This window comes from Saccopteryx leptura, chromosome 9, assembly GCF_036850995.1.
Source record: "Saccopteryx leptura isolate mSacLep1 chromosome 9, mSacLep1_pri_phased_curated, whole genome shotgun sequence".
Taxonomy (NCBI): Eukaryota; Metazoa; Chordata; class Mammalia; order Chiroptera; family Emballonuridae; genus Saccopteryx; species Saccopteryx leptura.
This window is the reverse complement of record NC_089511.1, coordinates 18,070,780-18,087,072: the sequence shown is the minus strand read 5'-3', so window position 1 is coordinate 18,087,072 and position 16,293 is coordinate 18,070,780. Positions and strand designations below refer to the sequence as shown.

Below are 16,293 nucleotides of genomic sequence, written 5' to 3'. Positions count from 1 at the left end.
AGGCCGATGCTCTACCACTGAGCCAACTGGCCAGGGCTATTGTATTGATTTTAGAGAGTGAGAGAGGAAGAGAGAGAGAGAGGCTGCAACAATGATCTGCTCCTGTATATGCCATGACCAGGGATCAAACCGGCAATCTCTGAGCTTTGTGATGATGCTCAACCAACCAAGCTATCCAGCCAGGGCTGAAAGAATTTATCTAGTCCCATGTCTCTAGATAGGGAAACAGAGGTGTTGTGGTCCCAAGGCTGTGAACCTGTGTTATGTTACTAGGGAACAAAATGATAGTCTGGGGCAGCTTCTCTGAGCCTCTGGTGCTCAAGGGCACTTCACTCCTAAATAGTCTGGGGAGTATGAGCTGGGCAGAGGCTTGCAGCTTGAAACTTGTTCACCCACAGAATATCTAGCTCATAGCACTCAGCATCCATGCTTTCCCATTTCCTGGAGACAAAAATGTAGTTTTTAGCTTCACTAATCTCTCTTTTGACTTCCTAGCAGGAAAGCTAGATAAAGTTAAATAAAAAGCCTCTCAAGGCAACCCAAGTCTTTCTAAAGGTAAAGAAAGACCCCATGGGTTTGGCATGCAGAATCCTGTTTAACTCAAAGTGGCTTTGGCTCCCACACTGATAATATTGCTGGGTTCTGAGTTCAAAGCTCTCTATTGTTCAGACTCCAGAAGGGAAATCTCAAAAAAAGGAAAAGAAAACACAAAAGATTTTTAAAAAAAATTATTTTTAAATGAAGGGAATTCTCTACCTCTTCCCTGACCTCTCCTGGCATGAAACAGATTCCCTGTCCTTGTTTTAGCACCACTAAACTCAGCAGCCACAAAAGTCCTCTTCCTCTTAGCCCACCTCCTCTCCTCCCCACGCTAGTGTTTACCCAGCTGCTGGAGTGGATAGTTACAGCAGGAAGCCTCTGGTTTGGCCAGAGCTGCAGCTCTCACGGGAGGGGGGGTCTGAGGACCTAATTTCCTCATTACTTTCCTTGTTAGCCATATGTGTTCTGCAGCCAAGTGGCCAAATTCTCACCCAGTGTTGTGATTCTCCTGTCCCTAATTCTAAAATCCCACAAATGTGAAGAAGCATTGGAGACCCTTAAAGAGCAGACAGTGATAGCAGTCAGGCAGCGCTCCCTGTGGGGACCCCTCCCACCAGGCCCCAGGGCAAGGACCTCTCCCCTTGCCTTTGCCCCCTGCCCTGGGCATGTGATACTTGGCTAGTCAGTCTCTTATCCTTCCAGCACCTATTGTAAAGCTTTTGTGGTTTTTGGGTGTTTTTTTTTGTATTTTTCTGAAGTTGGAAATGGGGAGGCAGTCAGACAGACTCCCGCATGTGCCTGACCGGGATCCACCCGGCATGCCAACCAGGGGGCGATGCTCTGCCCATCTGGGGCGTCACTCTGTTGTGACCAGAGCCATTCTAGCGCCTGCGGCAGAGGCCACAGAGCCATCCTCAGCACGTGGGCCAACTTTGCTCCAATGGAGCCTTGGCCACGGGAGGGGAAGAGAGAGACAGAGAGGAAGGAGAGAGGGAGGGGTGGAGAAGCAGATGGGTGCTTCTCCTGTGTGCCCTGGCTGGAAATTGAACCCGGGACTCCTGCACGCCAGGCCGACGCTCTACCACTGAGCCAACCGGCCAGGGCCAAGCTTTTGTTATTTAGAGAAGATCATGAGGTTTAAGAATTTTGTCAAGGGAAGAGATTGAATTATGTCATAGGCTACTTATCTCCACGTGTTCTACTTGCTACAGCACAGTGTTTACAACACTAGGAATCCATGCCTGAAAATCCCATATATGCAAATGGCAATGGTCTGTAGAGTTCTTGAAGGTCTGGGTAGCAGAGGAGGGGGTAGGAGTGAGGAGAGCTTGGAAGGATTTAGATGTACCAAATTATCTCCTGTGTGGGTTTTGTTAGGATGTGAGCTTCTAAAGGTCTGGGCAGGTGTAACTCTATGAGAGGACTGATAAATAACATATATAATAAGAAAACTCATCTATGTTCATGTTGACTTAAAACTTAGTTTTTCAAAATCAAACTACACCTGACCTGTGGTGGCACTGTGGATAAAGTGTCGACCTCCCGGAATGGTGAGGTCGCCAGTTTGAAACCGCAGGCTTGCCCAGTCAAGGCACATGTGAGAAGCAACCACTGTGAGTTGATGCTTTCCGCTCCTCCCATTGCCCTTCTCTCTCTCTGTCCTCTCTAAAATCAATAAATAAAATCTTTTTTAAAAAAAAAGCTCCGTTTTGCCCTTGCCAGGTAGCTTGGTTGGTTAGAGTGTTGTCTCAATACAATGGGGTTGTGGGTTCAATCTCTAGGGCACATACAAGGATCAACCTATGGCCTCACCGGTGATGGGCACCACAGCCTAGCCAGGCTGAGATGTAAAATTACCACCGCACCACCTCTACTGCCCACTCCTGGCTTATGCCTTCTGCCTTTACTTCTTTCATTTTCCCTTAAGAACTTCTTTCTCTAGCCCAGGGGTCCCCAAACTACGGCCCGCTGGCCACATGCGGCCCCCCAAGGCCGTTTATCCGGCCTCCACCACACTTCCGGAAGGGGCACCTCTTTCTTTGGTGGTCAGTGAGAGGAGTATCCGCATCCTGTGCTCCTGGAGTACTGTATGTGGCGGTGCCACAAAGCACGGCGTTGCTCACGTACAGTACTACTTCCGGTGACACGGTATGCATGCATGCGTCACGGCTCCGGAAGCGCGTCATATCACTTGTTACGGCCAGCAGTGACAAATATGGAACCGGACATTGACCGGTTCATTAGCCAAAAGCAGGCCCATAGTTCCCATTGAAATACTGGTCAGTTTGTTGATTTAAATTTACTTGTTCTTGATTTTAAATATTGTATTTGTTCCCATTTTGTTTTTTTACTTTAAAATAAGATATGTGCAGTGTGCATAGGAATTTGTTCATAGTTTTTTTTATAGTCTGGCCCTCCAACGGTCTGAGGGACAGTGAACTGGCCCCCTGTGTAAAAAGTTTGGGGACCCCTGCTCTAGCCCATAACTTTCCGCAGTCCCAGTCACTGGGGACCATTTTCATTCAATCTGAGTCACCTTTCTTCTTGTCCCAGGCCACCATCTAGTCTCAGAGGAGGCTTTCCTGAGTTCTTCTGCCTTTGAAAAATACGGGTTTTTTTTTTTTTTTTTTGTCACTGTGAACCTCTTGGAACTTTGATATTTCCTGTTGTGTTCTATTATCAGGTATTGGGAAGAATGTGGTTTGTGAGAAGGCAGCAACCTCGGTGGATGCCTTCCGGATGGTGACAGCCTCACGCTACTACCCACAGCTGATGAGCCTGGTGGGGAACGTGCTGCGCTTCCTGCCCGCTTTTGTGCGCATGAAGCAGCTGATCGCCGAGCACTACGTGGGTGCAGTGATGATCTGCGATGCCCGTATCTACTCAGGTAGCCTGCTCAGCCCCAACTACGGCTGGATCTGCGACGAGCTCATGGGCGGTGGGGGCCTGCACACCATGGGCACCTACATTGTGGACCTGCTGACCCACCTGACTGGCCGAAGAGCCGAGAAGGTCCACGGGCTCCTCAAGACCTTTGTGAGGCAGAATGCAGCCATTCGTGGCATAAGGCATGTCACTAGCGACGACTTCTGTTTCTTCCAGATGCTAATGGGCGGGGGGGTATGCAGCACAGTAACACTCAACTTCAACATGCCCGGTGCCTTTGTGCATGAGGTCATGGTGGTGGGCTCTGCAGGACGCCTTGTTGCACGGGGAGCTGACCTCTATGGACAGAAGAACTCGGCCACACAAGAGGAGCTGCTACTGAGGGACTCGTTGGCTGTGGGCTCAGGGCTTCCTGAGCAGGGGCCCCAGGATGTCCCACTGCTCTACCTGAAGGGCATGGTCTACATGGTACAGGCCCTACGCCAGTCCTTCCAGGGGCAGGGGGACCGCCGCACCTGGGACCACAGCCCTGTCTCCATGGCTGCCTCATTTGAGGACGGGTTGTACATGCAGAGTGTGGTGGACGCCATCAAAAGGTCCAGCCGATCCGGGGAATGGGAGGCTGTGGAGGTGCTGACAGAGGAACCCGATGCCAACCAGAACCTGTGTGAGGCACTCCAGCGGAATAACCTGTGAGCCTGCATGTGGGCTCCTGCCGCGGGGCAACAGGGCCAGGGAGGGGCAGGGGTAGGATGAGAGGGCTTGGCTGTAGCATAGACAGTGTCTCATTTAACAGGTCACCTTGGGCAGGGTCCAGGTGAAGCCAAGGTGGCCCCGGGAAAAGGCCTCCTCTAGCACTCATTTATTTCTCAGACTTGCAGGGCAGTGCCATTCCTGTTGCCATGGCTGAGTGGGCCGGCACAGTGTGCGCGAGGCAGAGCTGCCGCCAGGTCTCTGGAGTTAATGCTGGTGAGCAGGGCCAGCAGAAGCTTGACTTGGGGCTTCTTCCGCATATTTGTGGCCCTAACTGGATGAGAAAGCATAGCAAAGAGCCAGTTGGGCTGATTGATCCCTCAGGCCTGAGGAGAAATGACAAGAAGCCTTGTTTCCATGCCCTTCTTGGGCTTAGGGCATCTCAGGAATGGTAAGGACAGCAAGTCATCCCTCAGGGATCTGCACCTGCTCTCCCTCCCATGTGACCAGGCCCTTCCTGCTTTCAGGCTGTGCCTTCCCTAGCAGGGGGGAGGGCTCTTCATTGAGTGAGCTCTCAGGGAGCTGTTGACTAGGGCAGAGGGCCCCTGACTTGGCAGAAAGGAGACAAGGGAGAGCTCTGGAACACCTGATAAGTGTTAATAAATAAATCAAACTTTGACATTATGGCTTGTGGTTATTGGCTGTTTAGTAGGTTAGGTTTCTTTAATAATGAAAGGCTTGTTTATTTCTGTAGATTTTTTATATTTTCCTCTTTCCTGGTGGCTCCGCAGCAGCTCTGACCTCTGTGTGTCACTGTCAGGTGGGCCACACAGGCTCCTGCCACTGCCTGTCCTCATCTCCCAGCTTCTTCTCTCGTTGCTGAACCCCAGGAGCCCTCCAAAGAAAAGTCTTTCCTCAGAAAACAGGACTCAGGACTTCCTAATGGGGGCCTGTTGGTCTGGGGAGATAGTGGCAGTTTGGGGCCTCCCTGGGCTGCAGGTCAGGAGGGTTCTGTTCTGAAAACCATTGAGATGGCTCCACGGGAGTCCTGGGAGAGGTGAGGTGAGGGATGGTCCCAAGGAGGCTGGAAGGGATGAACGTGAGGAGGAAGGCCCCACACACTTGGAGTGGGTATGGCCACTGACTGGCCCAGCCCGCCAGTCACCAGCCATGTGAGGGTCGGGGTGAGGTAGGGTGGTGGGAAAGGACACGTGCTGCCCTGTTTCTACTGCCAGCCTGCCAGGATTAAGTCTGGACCAGACTCCCTTTCTCCAACTTTCCCTCGCTGCCCTGTCCACGGTTCCTTGCCAGAATGATAAAGACTGGGATGGCCTCCATCTTCCTCTTGGCCCCCCTTTTATAATAAGTCACCAGGCCTGTTCTCCTGTATTGTCCTGGTTTTATACCTTTCCTTTGTGAGATAAAATAACAATGGCTAGTGTTGGAGCATGTTTTTTGCAAGTTGGGGCCCTTGGGGTAGACTTTTTTATGCATATTATTTCATCTAACATCCAAAGCACTCTATGAGGTACTAATATTAATATTGCCATATTCAGATCAGAAAACTGAGGCAAAGAGGAGCAAAGGTACTTGCCTCCTGTAAGTTGTAAGTAATGTAAGCAGGAGTCTGGTCAGGGTCATTTCTCTGGAGCCTGAACCTGAACTACTCTTTCCCCAGCACTTGTGGCTCCTCAGGCTCTAACTGCCCAGCCATTGCCCTCCTCCCTTAGATCCCCATCCAGGTTACTGCCTCCTCTTTGCAGCAAGAATCTCAGCCTGACCTGAACTAGAAGGTAGACTGCAGACAGAGCCCCACCAGGCAATTCACTGGTAGTTGAAGAAAAGACTGCCCCCTTCCTCCTAAGGCCATTAGCTCAGCTCCAGGTCAATCCCTCTGTGTTCCTAGGATGTTGAGATCTCTCCTAAGTTGGGAATTGACCTAGAGAGTACATGCATCTATTCTGCCTGACTCGGATGCTCCTACTTAAGGAAGGGTCATGTTGCTGACTCACAGTGGCACTGCTTAAGTTTTCTAGGGCTTAGCAGCAAACCCCTTGTTTACAAAGACAGATTCCCTGGAGCAGACTGCAGTGGGTGCAGAGCTAAGAAATTTTTTTTTTTTTTTTTTTTTACAGAGGCAGAGATAGACAGGGAAAGACAGGAATGGAGAGAAATGAGAAGCATCAATCATTAGTTTTTCTTTGGCGCTGCGACTTCTTAGTTGTTCATTGATTGCTTTCTCATATGTGCCTTGACCATGGGCCTTCAGCAGACCAAGTGATCCCTTGCTGGAGCCAGCGACCTTGGGTCCAAGCCGGTGAGCTTTTTGCTCAAACCAGATGAGCCCACGCTCAAGCTGGTGACCTCGGGGTCTCGAACCTGTGTCCTTCTGCATCCCAGTCCGACGCTCTATCCACTGCGCCACCGCCTGGTCAGGCAAGCTAAGAAAATTTTTAAATTGATTTTTAGGTAGAGCAGAGAGAGAAAGGTGGTGGGGGAGGAGTGGGAAGCATCAACTTGTAGTAGTTGCTTCCCGTATGTGCCTTGACCAGGCAAGCCCAAGGTTTTGAACGGGAGACCTCATTGTTCTGGGTCGACGCTTTATCCACTGCGCCACCACAGGTGAGGCAATGCAGAGTTAACTTTATGAGGACCCCAGGTCTTCTGTTGGCACTCCCCAGAGTTTAGGTCTGTGGCTATCCCTTAGACATCTTTACTATCATACAGTGTGTCCGTAAAGTCATGATGCACTTTTGACCAGACACAGGAAAGCAACAAAAGACGATAGAAATGTGAAATCTGCACCAAATAAAAGGAAAACCCAGTTTCTGTAGGATGATGTGGCAGCATGTGCACATGCGCAGATGATGACGTAACACCGTGTATACAGCGGAGCAGCCTATGGCCATGCCAGTCAAGATGTGGACGGTACAGAGGAAAGTTCACTGTGTTCTGTAGCTCGCTAAATTCGAATCCGTGACCAAAGTGTAACGTGAATATCGGCACATTTAAATTTTTTTATTTTATTTATTCATTTTTAGAGAGGAGAGAGAGACAGAGAGGAGAGACAGAGAGAAGGGGGGAGGAGCTGGAAGCATCAACTCCTATATGTGCCTTGACCAGGCAAGCCCAGGGTTTCAACTGGCGACCTCAGCATTTCCAGGTTGACGCTTTATCCACTGCGCCACAACAGGTCAGGCTATCGGCGCATTTATAACAAAGCGCTACCACATAGGAATAACATTACTTGATGGGATAAGCAGTTGAAGGAAACCGGCCGTTTGGTGGAGAAAGCCCGTTCTGGTAGACCATCAGTCAGTGACAAGTCTGTAGAGGCTATACCTAAGGGATAGCTACCTAAGGATCCCTAAAAAATCTGTGCGTGAGCCCATGCCCACATCGAACTGCACTGAATAGGTATGAAACTGGGAGAGTTTTCCTTTTATTTGGTGCAGATTTCACATTTCTATTGTCTTTTGTTGCTTTCCTGTGATCGGTCAAAAGTGCACCATGTCTTTACAGACACACTGTATATCTCTTGGGTTGGTCCCAGGGAGGATGCCTGGGACAAGGAAGCCAGCAATGTTTCTCTTCGGTCCCCACGGTTAACAGCCTGCAACTAGTTTCAGGCTTGTCCTGCACCGCCCCCTCCTGGAGAAAGATAGCATCAGCTCCCAGGACCTATGTCCCGAACCTCAGGATCTTTCTTGGGTCAGAGTAAACAAAGTTCTTCAGGTTAGTGAAAACGCGGTCAACTTTTCCTCTCTGTTATAGCAACCAGAAGAAAACTTCCCAAATACCTGTTACTTATTTTCCAACCCCCAGCCAAATCTAGGTCTCATACCCAGACAATGACAGCAGTCTCCTCACCTCAGTGTCCCCAGTCTCTCTCTTTCTCATTCTGTCCTTCACACTGCTGCTCAAATGACCTCTCCAAAATGTCAGGCCAAGACCCCTCCTCGCCTGCACCCCTCCTCGTCACTCCCAGACTCCCCCAGCCTGGTCTCCGGATAGCCATGCCTCTGCTTCAGCCATGCTAAGCAGCCCTCCTGCATGGGGCTGACACCTTTTGTACCAGTGAGGTTTCAGTCCTGGCGCATCCTTAGCCTGGAAGTCACCCACCTCTCCAGGAGACAGCTGGAGAGCTGCTTCACTATTTCCCAGGCATAGTGACAGTCACCACCACCACCCGTGGGCCCATAGTCTTTGTCCTCAGCTCTTCCATCGCATGTGTCTCCTTAAATCGTGCTGCTTCTACATTTCCCCCTTAGAGTGAGCTTCTAGGAGTAGTGGTGACTCATTCTTTTCTGTGTCTGCTGTCCCTGCTTAGAAAAGCCTGTCAGGTAATAGAACTCAGAAAATGCAGACTGGCTTTTTCCTTCTATGGTTACTGTTTCCTACATTATCTGTTGGAATATAGGAACAGAGCTTCCTTATCGGTGCTGACCTGGTCCACATGTCCAGCCATGGAGACCACAGAGAAAGGAGATGTCTGACCCAATGGGGCCTTACCCAGAGAGCCCCAGGGTCCTCAAATCTGCAGGGCTCAGGGAAGGATGGGGCTTCCTTGAGGCCAAGGGTGTGGTCTCATGCAAGGCCATTTCTCTCCGGGCCTCCACTTCCTCACTCATAAAGTAAGGAGGTCAAGCTTAGTTATCTTGCCTGGCCTGAGATGGAGCAGAGGATAGATCGCTTCCCTGGAATGCTGAGGTCACCGGTTCGAAACCCTGGGCTTGCCTGGTCAAGGCACATATGACAAGCAACCAGTGAACAGCTAGAGTGAAGCAATTACTTCTTGTCTCCCACCCCCTCCTTTCTCTGTAAAACCAATAAATAAAATCTTTAAAAAACAAAACAAAACTCAGTTATGTTTACACACCCTCTACCTCTGAAAAATCAGAGAATCCATGTTCATCCCTTTGGACAGTATTCAGTCTGCACAGCCCCTATGGATAGTATTTCCTGGGGTGGCCAAATCACTACCCAGGAGAAAGTATGGGCAGAAAGAATAAATGTCTTGACCCCATGGTTTGTCCTGTGGCCTTGCCATGGGGCCAGTATGCATCCAAGCAACCCCTAAAGTGGGGAACAGCCTGGCTCAATGCACATTCCTACTTCCATCTGGGCCTGCCCATCCCATCCCTTCCAGTGACCTTGCCAGGCCGTTATTCCAGGGGTCTACATGTGGCACTGGACTTTGGACAGCCTCAGCTTTTCAGAGCCTGGCCTGTCCCTCTGTAGCTTCCTCAACTCCCACCCTGGTCTCTTTATCTTGGTACCTTTCATGGGGGTCCTCTGCTAGGTGGTTGTGATGCAATGACAAAGGCCTTTCAAGAGTTCAGAGTCCAGTTCTGATGACAGTTAATAACCACAAGGACCCTACAATGTAGGGCAACATTGGCTTTCCAGGAAACAAGGTGCTCTAGAGTTTTCAAGGGTCTGTGTGCCCTAACCAGGTGAAAGGGTGAAGGAATAAAGGCATTTTAGGCAGTGGAAGTCCCACCTGCAGAGAGTGAAGGTAAGAAAAGGTTTAGCTGGCCAAGGAATGACAGGAAACCACTGAAAATTTATAAGGCAGCTGGAGTAAGAACAGCAGTGCTAGAGGGAGCAACACCATCAGGGGTATGGTATGTGTAGAATCACCATCCTTGATGTCTGCTTAGCTTGTAGGAGTCAATGAGCAAAGAACAGGACAGGGTCTGAGGTGATACCCAGGATTTTGACTTGAACAATTGTGCAGATGAGATACAGGAGGAAAACCAGTTTGGAGGGAAGAGAGATTATTCATTTAACTTGAAATTCCCTGTGTTTAAGGTGTCAGAGGGACAGCAGGAGGACCAGGAGCAGCAGGATATGAGGGTTGCCAAAATGACCAGCACTGGCCGCCCCTTCCCACAGAGCACTGAGGGTAAGAAGCAGCAGTCATCTGGTGCTTGGTCACAAGGCTCCAGGGAGACCATTTATTCCCACTATACCCTGCCTGCCAGGAAAAAGGCACAAATCCTGTCACCAGCAGTGATTCTGGGTGGTCCAGCTGTGGTCTAACAATGAAGCCTTCCAAAGCTGCCACTCTTGAAGCAGGCAAATGAACTCTGCTACCTCGGAGGGAGTACAGTATTCCAAGTGTTGGTCCCCTCAAGGTCAGACCAAAGGCAAGCCCCTTCTCTGTGGCTTCTCATGACGTGACAGTCCCTTTCCCTTCTCTGCCCCAGATTTCCCATCGCTTCCCTCTATCCTCCCTGTTATCCTGTCTGGTCTTCAGGTTTATCTGAGGAGCCTTTAAATGCACAGAACCAGGTCCCATCCTGCAGACTGATTCAGTTAGATCTGAAGTAGTGCCCAGTCATCTATACGTTGGCCAAGTTCCTGGGCAATTCGGATGACCAGCCAGGCTTCACATCCTGCACTAGGGAATCATTTGTCCTTCCCAGGCTCTCCCTCTTTAGGCATCTTGTATGGGGAGTCAAATTCTGAGAAAAGGTAAAATGTTTATTTTCAGCAAGTCCAAGGTCCCAAGCAGGGGAAAGGGCCGAATTCCCCCCTTCCACCTGAGGGCCGAAGCCCATTGGTTGCTGCTTTGGGTCGGGCTCGGGAGGAGAGGATGGGACAGTCACTTGTACTGAGGAGAGAGTGGGGGTACAAGAGGGGCAGCACAGACACTTAGCATCTTGTGTATGTCCACCTGAGCTGACTTATCCATCTCAGTCTTGAGGCTGCTGACCCCCATGCTGTACAAATCCCCAGACTGCTCTCCAGCCTCCTCTCCAAGGGGAACCAGAGCATAGGTGGGAGACATGAACGTATTGGGGCAGGGCAGAGTGGGGCCAGAGCCCAGCTCACCCACCCCGCGCAGTGAGGCCGGCAGCTGCTCCACACATGCCTCCTCGGGGACCAGCATCAGCTCCAACTCAGCTTCTGCTTCGGCCTCAGTCTCCCTATCCTCTTCCTCTGCCTGGTTTAGCTCAGGGTTGCAATAGTTGATGTACTGGTACAGGGGCCGTAGGCGCTGAGCCTTTCCTGCAAGGACCCGAGGCAGAGCAGGGGCTGGAGTGCCAAGCTGTGCCGTGTCAGGGGTCCAGGAGGAAGGGGGAAAAGGAAAGGCCCAGGGACTGCCACTCACGCTCTAGCCCCAAGGTCTCTGAGGGTGCAGACACTGTGCTGGCCACAGCTGGGAGCACTGGGGTCCCCAGACTCTTGCGTTTCTTGGCTTTTTTGTGCTGTTTGGCAGATGGCGAGGACTCACTCGGGCTCCCCTCCAGGTTCTCCCTGTGCAGCAGCAGCCCCTGGGGCAGCTCAGCTTCAGCCCTAGGATGGGCATGGTGGCTAGGCCCTGGGAGGCTGGGGGATAGGAGGCTTGAGGAGGCAGCCTCCAGCCTTGGCTCCTGTACCCTGAGCATAGGGAATAGCCCCACATGCCCACCACCCCAGGCACAAATTCTTGTCCGTTTTCTGGTCAGTGAGGCCCCAAGGCTGGACAAGGGCTGAGAGCTCCTGTGAGCTCAGTCCCCTTCTAGAACTTGAGAATCCCTCTCTTAAGGACAGCAGGGATGAGGAGTGATGGTGGTGGCAGGGGATAAGGATGCACCCTGCAAGAGTGCAGGAATTCAGAATCCCGCTGGAGTGTGACAACTCTCCTCCCAGCTCTGCTGCTCCTTCCCTCTGAATGCCCCCTCACTTGACCAGCTTCCTCTTCGGACCATGACTGGACCTCACAGCGGAAACCATAGGCCTGGGGCCTCTCTCCTCTAGTGCGTCCACCCCTGGCTTGAGCCTTTCTTCCTCCAGCACGAGTCGTTCCTCCTGGAGCTCTGGCTCTGAGACTGGTCCTGTTGGACTCTTGTCTTTATCCTGGGTCCCACAGGCTTCATGGGCTGACACCAGGCCCTGGTTTCCTGTCACTGGACACTAGAGGTGACACAAAGGTAAGTGGTCACCATAGCCAAGCAAAGGATACAGGGATCAGTCATTAGACACCTGACATTAAACACCAAATGAGAATGAAGGGCACCAGCCCATGCGCCTGGTCTGGCTCAACGCACAGAATCGGGCCTCATAGAGCAGCAAGGCCAAGAGTTTAGAGGGTAGACATCCCTGACTGTCACCTCAGAGCTTAGAGCCTGGTCACTGGGCTCCTCTGCGAGCTGTGTAGGCTCCTCGGCAGTCTCCTCTTGGGCTCCTGGGCTCCTCTCTGTCCCTGCCAAGGCCATGTCTGCGCGGAGTCAGTACATCCTCAACGGTTGCTGGGGAGTCGGATGGGGGTGGAGACGGGTCCTGAGGGGCGAGACAAATTTACCTGGGAGACTAGCCTGCGGGCGGGCGAGGACCGGGATGGGATAGGGGGAACTCAGCCCCACCGTCAACTGGAACTACAAGCCCCAGAAGACGTTGCGCCAGGGGTCTTGGCCCCTGACCTCGGATGGAAACTACTGTTGCTTGGCAACAGCAACCGACCGGGCGGCTGCGGCGGGCTGCAAAAAGCTGCTGTGGTGAGTCCCCTGCCCAGGTGTTTAGGTGGAGGGGCCGCGACCGAATCAGCGAAGTGGGCTAGGAGCAGGAGTGGGTAGTGCAGGCCGAGGACCGGGACTGGAGGGCACGGCCGGGGTCAAGATTCGGTCCAAGGACTAGGCATGGGGTTGAGGAAGGCGGTCCCGGGACCCAGATAAGCAATCAGGCAGGTACACCATTACAGGGCGACGAGACGGCGACATGTGTGAAGGCCCGTCCCGCATTTCGGGGCCCATCCCCCCAGACCCTACGCTCTGTCCGGACTATTACCAGCGGCCCGCCTCCGGTGAGTTGGAGCGTGCCGTGGCCCAGCGAGGCCCGAGCAAGACCCGGGTTCCCCTCCACCACTGAACCCTGCACTCTGCCCCGTTCGACCCCTCAGCCCAAGGGCGCCTTGAGGGAAACGCACTGAAGCTGGACCTGCTGACCTCGGACCCAGACCCAAACGCCACCCCTCCCCGCGGCCCCCGCATCCGTCCCGGAGCCAGAGAGATCCTGGAGCGTGGCCGGTGTGGCGTGGGGGGCATGCTGCTGCAACTTGGGGGTATCTCCCTAGGCCCAGGGGCCTCTCCCAAGAGTAAGTTCTGGGCAGAAGGGGCAGCGAGGTAAATCTGAAGTCAAAAGCTGAGATGAAAAACCGCTGCTCCTCCCGCCCTGATCTGGGTTCAGGCTTTGCCTCTTTGTCAGTTTCCCCAACTATAAAGGAGGGAGAAATGCCCTACCTTCTAGCAGAAGAGGACTGAATGCCATAGTCCCAGGAAACCCTAGCTCAGCTTCATGAATTCACACATCAATGAAATGTTTGTTGTTTAGTGCCTACTGTGTGACAGGCCTAGCAGGTACTATGAAAACAAGGTTGAAGACAAGCATGGGCTATTATTGAGTCAATAAACAAGTGAAATGACTGTTATATACAAGGTAACTAATGCTACAGGCAGTCCCTGGGTTACAAACGAGATAGGTTCTGCAGGTTTGTTCTTAAGTTGAACTTATATGTAAATTGGAACAGGTACATTTACCTATCAAATGCAACTTAGATGTTTGTCTTAATGTATTTAGTTTTACCTTTCTGTGTATTTAAATACTTAAACATTTTCAAACCTACAGAACCTATCTTGTTCATAACCCAGAGACTGGATGCTTCACAATAAAAATGTAGAAAAAATCAGGGATAAAAAAAAGATAATTACCATATCAGAAAGGAAACTAGATGGTGAGGTAGAGAATCTGTACAGGATCTAACTTAGATGGAGAGGTTAGACCTGTGTGTGAATTGGTATGAGTTGGATTTCATGAGCTGTATGTAGGGCAGAGCCTGGCAACATCATTTTCCCAGGGAAGGACCCTAAAGACCATGAGAAGGAGAACCTGAGGAGGATCAAGGAAATCCAGAGGCGCTTCCGCGAGCAGGAGCGCAGCCGGGAACAGGGCCAGTCCAGGCCCCTGAAGGCTTTGTGGCGCTCCCCTAAGTATGACAATGTGGAGTCTCGGGTCAAGGCCCAGCTGCAGGTACCTGCCTCAGAGAGTCAGAAGTATTGTCCATCTTATTGGCCAAGAGGCAATTAGACCCTGAACTGAATTAGGAGGAGGGAGGAAAATCACAGGGGAGTAAGGTAACAGAAGACTAAGAAAGAGCTGGTTCTGCTCCAGAAGATTCTCAGAAGTGCTGATGGCTGGGTGATCCTGAGGGGCAGATAGGAATTAGGCAAGGGGAGAATGGAAGAGAACATTCTATAGAAATGAAATCTTACAGATAGAAGTCCTAAGATCAGAGGGAGTGTGGGCAGTGGGGATGCTGTATACAGTTTACTGTGAGGGCATAGCAGCATGAGGTTTGGCTAAGAAGTCAGCTGGACCTATATCATAAAGGGCCACATAACCCACTTTTCAATCTTTATTTCTAAGGGCAGTGGGAAGGGCAGAGACAGAGGTATGGTTTTGGGATTCTGTCTTAGGTAGATGGTGGCACCATTTCTCTATCAAGGGGTCTTAGAAGGGGGAGCAGGATTGAGAGAAAAGATATAAAGTCATATGTGGATGTGTTGAAGCTGAAGAATTTGTGGGACTCCAGGGGGTGGGAGTGTGTCCAGGAAGCAGATGGAGAGTCAGGTCTGGATCTCTGGAGTGAGGCCGAAGAGTCTGTGAGGATCAGGCTCAGGACAGTGAGACCAGAGAAGTGACCCTGGATTTGAGGGCTTGGAGGCCAGCTGTCAGTGACCTTGCTGGGGACAGATCCAGGAATCTTGGCTGGGCAGGAATGAAAAGAGAATGATTGCTGGAGCCATGACTGAGGTAGGAGAGGTGGTTTGTTGTTAATGATGTGAGAGAGACACATTTAAATGCTGATGAGAGGAAGTGCTTTATCAAGAGGGAGGAGGCCCATAGGGCTTGGGATAGAGGCTTGGTCTTGAGACCTTTACCACAGCCTGATCCTTCTTCTATGCCCTGCCCTCCAGGAGCCTAGCCCTGCCTCTGGGACAGAGCCTGCACACTTCCTACGGGCTCACTCTCGCTGTGGCCCTGGGCTCCCACCACCCCGTGTCCCCAGTCCCCAGCTAACTCCACCAGATCCCAATGCCAAGGTGAGAGTATGTGTGGGCTGGGAGGTGGGGCAGGGATCTTGGGGGTTTCAGGAACATAACACAGTGCTGTCTGCCCACCATACTTGCCATGTCCTGCAGGGGTCAGGCCTGGGTGTGGACTTCATTAGGCACAATGCCTGCACTGCCAAGAGGGCCCCTCGGCGGCATTCCCGCTCACTGCAGGTCCTGGCACAGGTGCTGGAACAGCAGCGGCAAGCCCAGGAGCACTACAATGCCACACAGAAGGGCCATGTGCCCCATTAGTAGGTCCCACTGCCCAACAATCAGGGTGAGGGCTGCCTGTGGCAGGTGGGAGCCAACATCTGCCCTAGCATCATCAACCCTGAGCCTGTGCATCCACAGCTTGTTGGAACGCAGGGATCTGTGGCGACGGGAGGCTGAGGCCCGCCAACGTAGCCAGCCAGACCCTGCCATGCCCCCTGGCCACACTCGCATGCCTGAGAACCAGCGGCTGGAGACGCTGAGTAATCTGCTCCAGAGTGAGTATGTGGGCAAGAGGGACTGAATGGCGAACCCACTAGGGACGACTCACCTCAGCCCAACACTAACTGTTTCTGGGCCCCCCTGTAGGCCAGAGTCAGCTGCTGCGTGAGCTGGTACTGCTGCCTGCTGGGGCAGACTCATTGAGGGCCCAGGGCCACCGTGCTGAGCTGGACCGGAAGCTGGTGCAGGTAGAGGAGGCCATCAAAATCTTTTCCCGCCCCAAGGTCTTCGTGAAGATGGATGCTTGAGCCCTTTTACAGGGGAAGTGATGGGGGTCCTTGCTGAGGATTGCTATATGATTGCAAAGGACAGGATCAGGCCCATCCGAGTCCAAAGATGGGAACAGTGAGGGGAGTAGTATCCCCAGAGCACTTTTTCTAGCCACTAGTAGCTGCAGAAGTGCCATCCTAGCCCAGCCTCAACCCTTTTGTCAAAATTAAACTTTTTGTACACAGTGGAGTTTGTTTTCATAAGAGCTTTTCTTACTCTAGAAATGCCACGTCTGGTAGCCCTCTTGCTGGTCAACTGCAGGAAGGTCTCTCTGCTGCCCTTTTCACTTACGCCTCATGTCCAGGGAAGAAGG

The 16,293-nt window shown here is 51.9% G+C and overlaps 4 protein-coding genes across 7 annotated transcripts in view; 3 read left to right on the top strand and 1 right to left on the bottom strand.

The window, feature by feature from the left end:
- Positions 1 to 4,803, top strand: part of GFOD2 (Gfo/Idh/MocA-like oxidoreductase domain containing 2) — a 43,630-nt gene extending 38,827 nt beyond the window's left edge. For all 3 annotated transcript variants that reach the window (XM_066348887.1, XM_066348886.1, XM_066348888.1), the window contains one exon: positions 3,224 to 4,803. In XM_066348887.1, the coding sequence (XP_066204984.1) occupies positions 3,280 to 4,122 (843 nt within the window). In that variant the 5' untranslated portion in view covers positions 3,224 to 3,279 and the 3' untranslated portion in view covers positions 4,123 to 4,803. The remainder of the gene's footprint in view (positions 1 to 3,223) is intronic.
- CENPT (centromere protein T) overlaps positions 1 to 16,293 on the top strand; it is a 186,826-nt gene that overhangs the window by 140,246 nt on the left and 30,287 nt on the right. The window lies entirely within an intron of this gene.
- C9H16orf86 (chromosome 9 C16orf86 homolog) lies at positions 10,730 to 12,326 on the bottom strand. Its single transcript, XM_066348620.1, has 4 exons — positions 12,159 to 12,326; positions 11,795 to 12,024; positions 11,240 to 11,457; positions 10,730 to 11,136 (listed from the first exon to the last, which is right to left on the bottom strand). The coding sequence occupies exons 1-4, from the start codon at positions 12,324 to 12,326 to the stop codon at positions 10,730 to 10,732; spliced, it is 1,023 nt and encodes a 340-aa protein (XP_066204717.1).
- ENKD1 (enkurin domain containing 1) lies at positions 12,543 to 16,162 on the top strand. Of its 2 annotated transcripts, none has more exons than XM_066348618.1 (8): positions 12,543 to 12,605; positions 12,809 to 12,910; positions 13,007 to 13,201; positions 13,961 to 14,133; positions 15,081 to 15,206; positions 15,306 to 15,469; positions 15,555 to 15,706; positions 15,798 to 16,162. In XM_066348618.1, the coding sequence occupies exons 2-8, from the start codon at positions 12,826 to 12,828 to the stop codon at positions 15,956 to 15,958; spliced, it is 1,056 nt and encodes a 351-aa protein (XP_066204715.1). In that variant the 5' UTR covers positions 12,543 to 12,605; positions 12,809 to 12,825; the 3' UTR covers positions 15,959 to 16,162. The 2 variants fall into 2 exon arrangements, with proteins under 2 accessions (XP_066204715.1, XP_066204716.1); XM_066348619.1 differs by having other exon boundaries at positions 12,544 to 12,605; positions 15,570 to 15,706.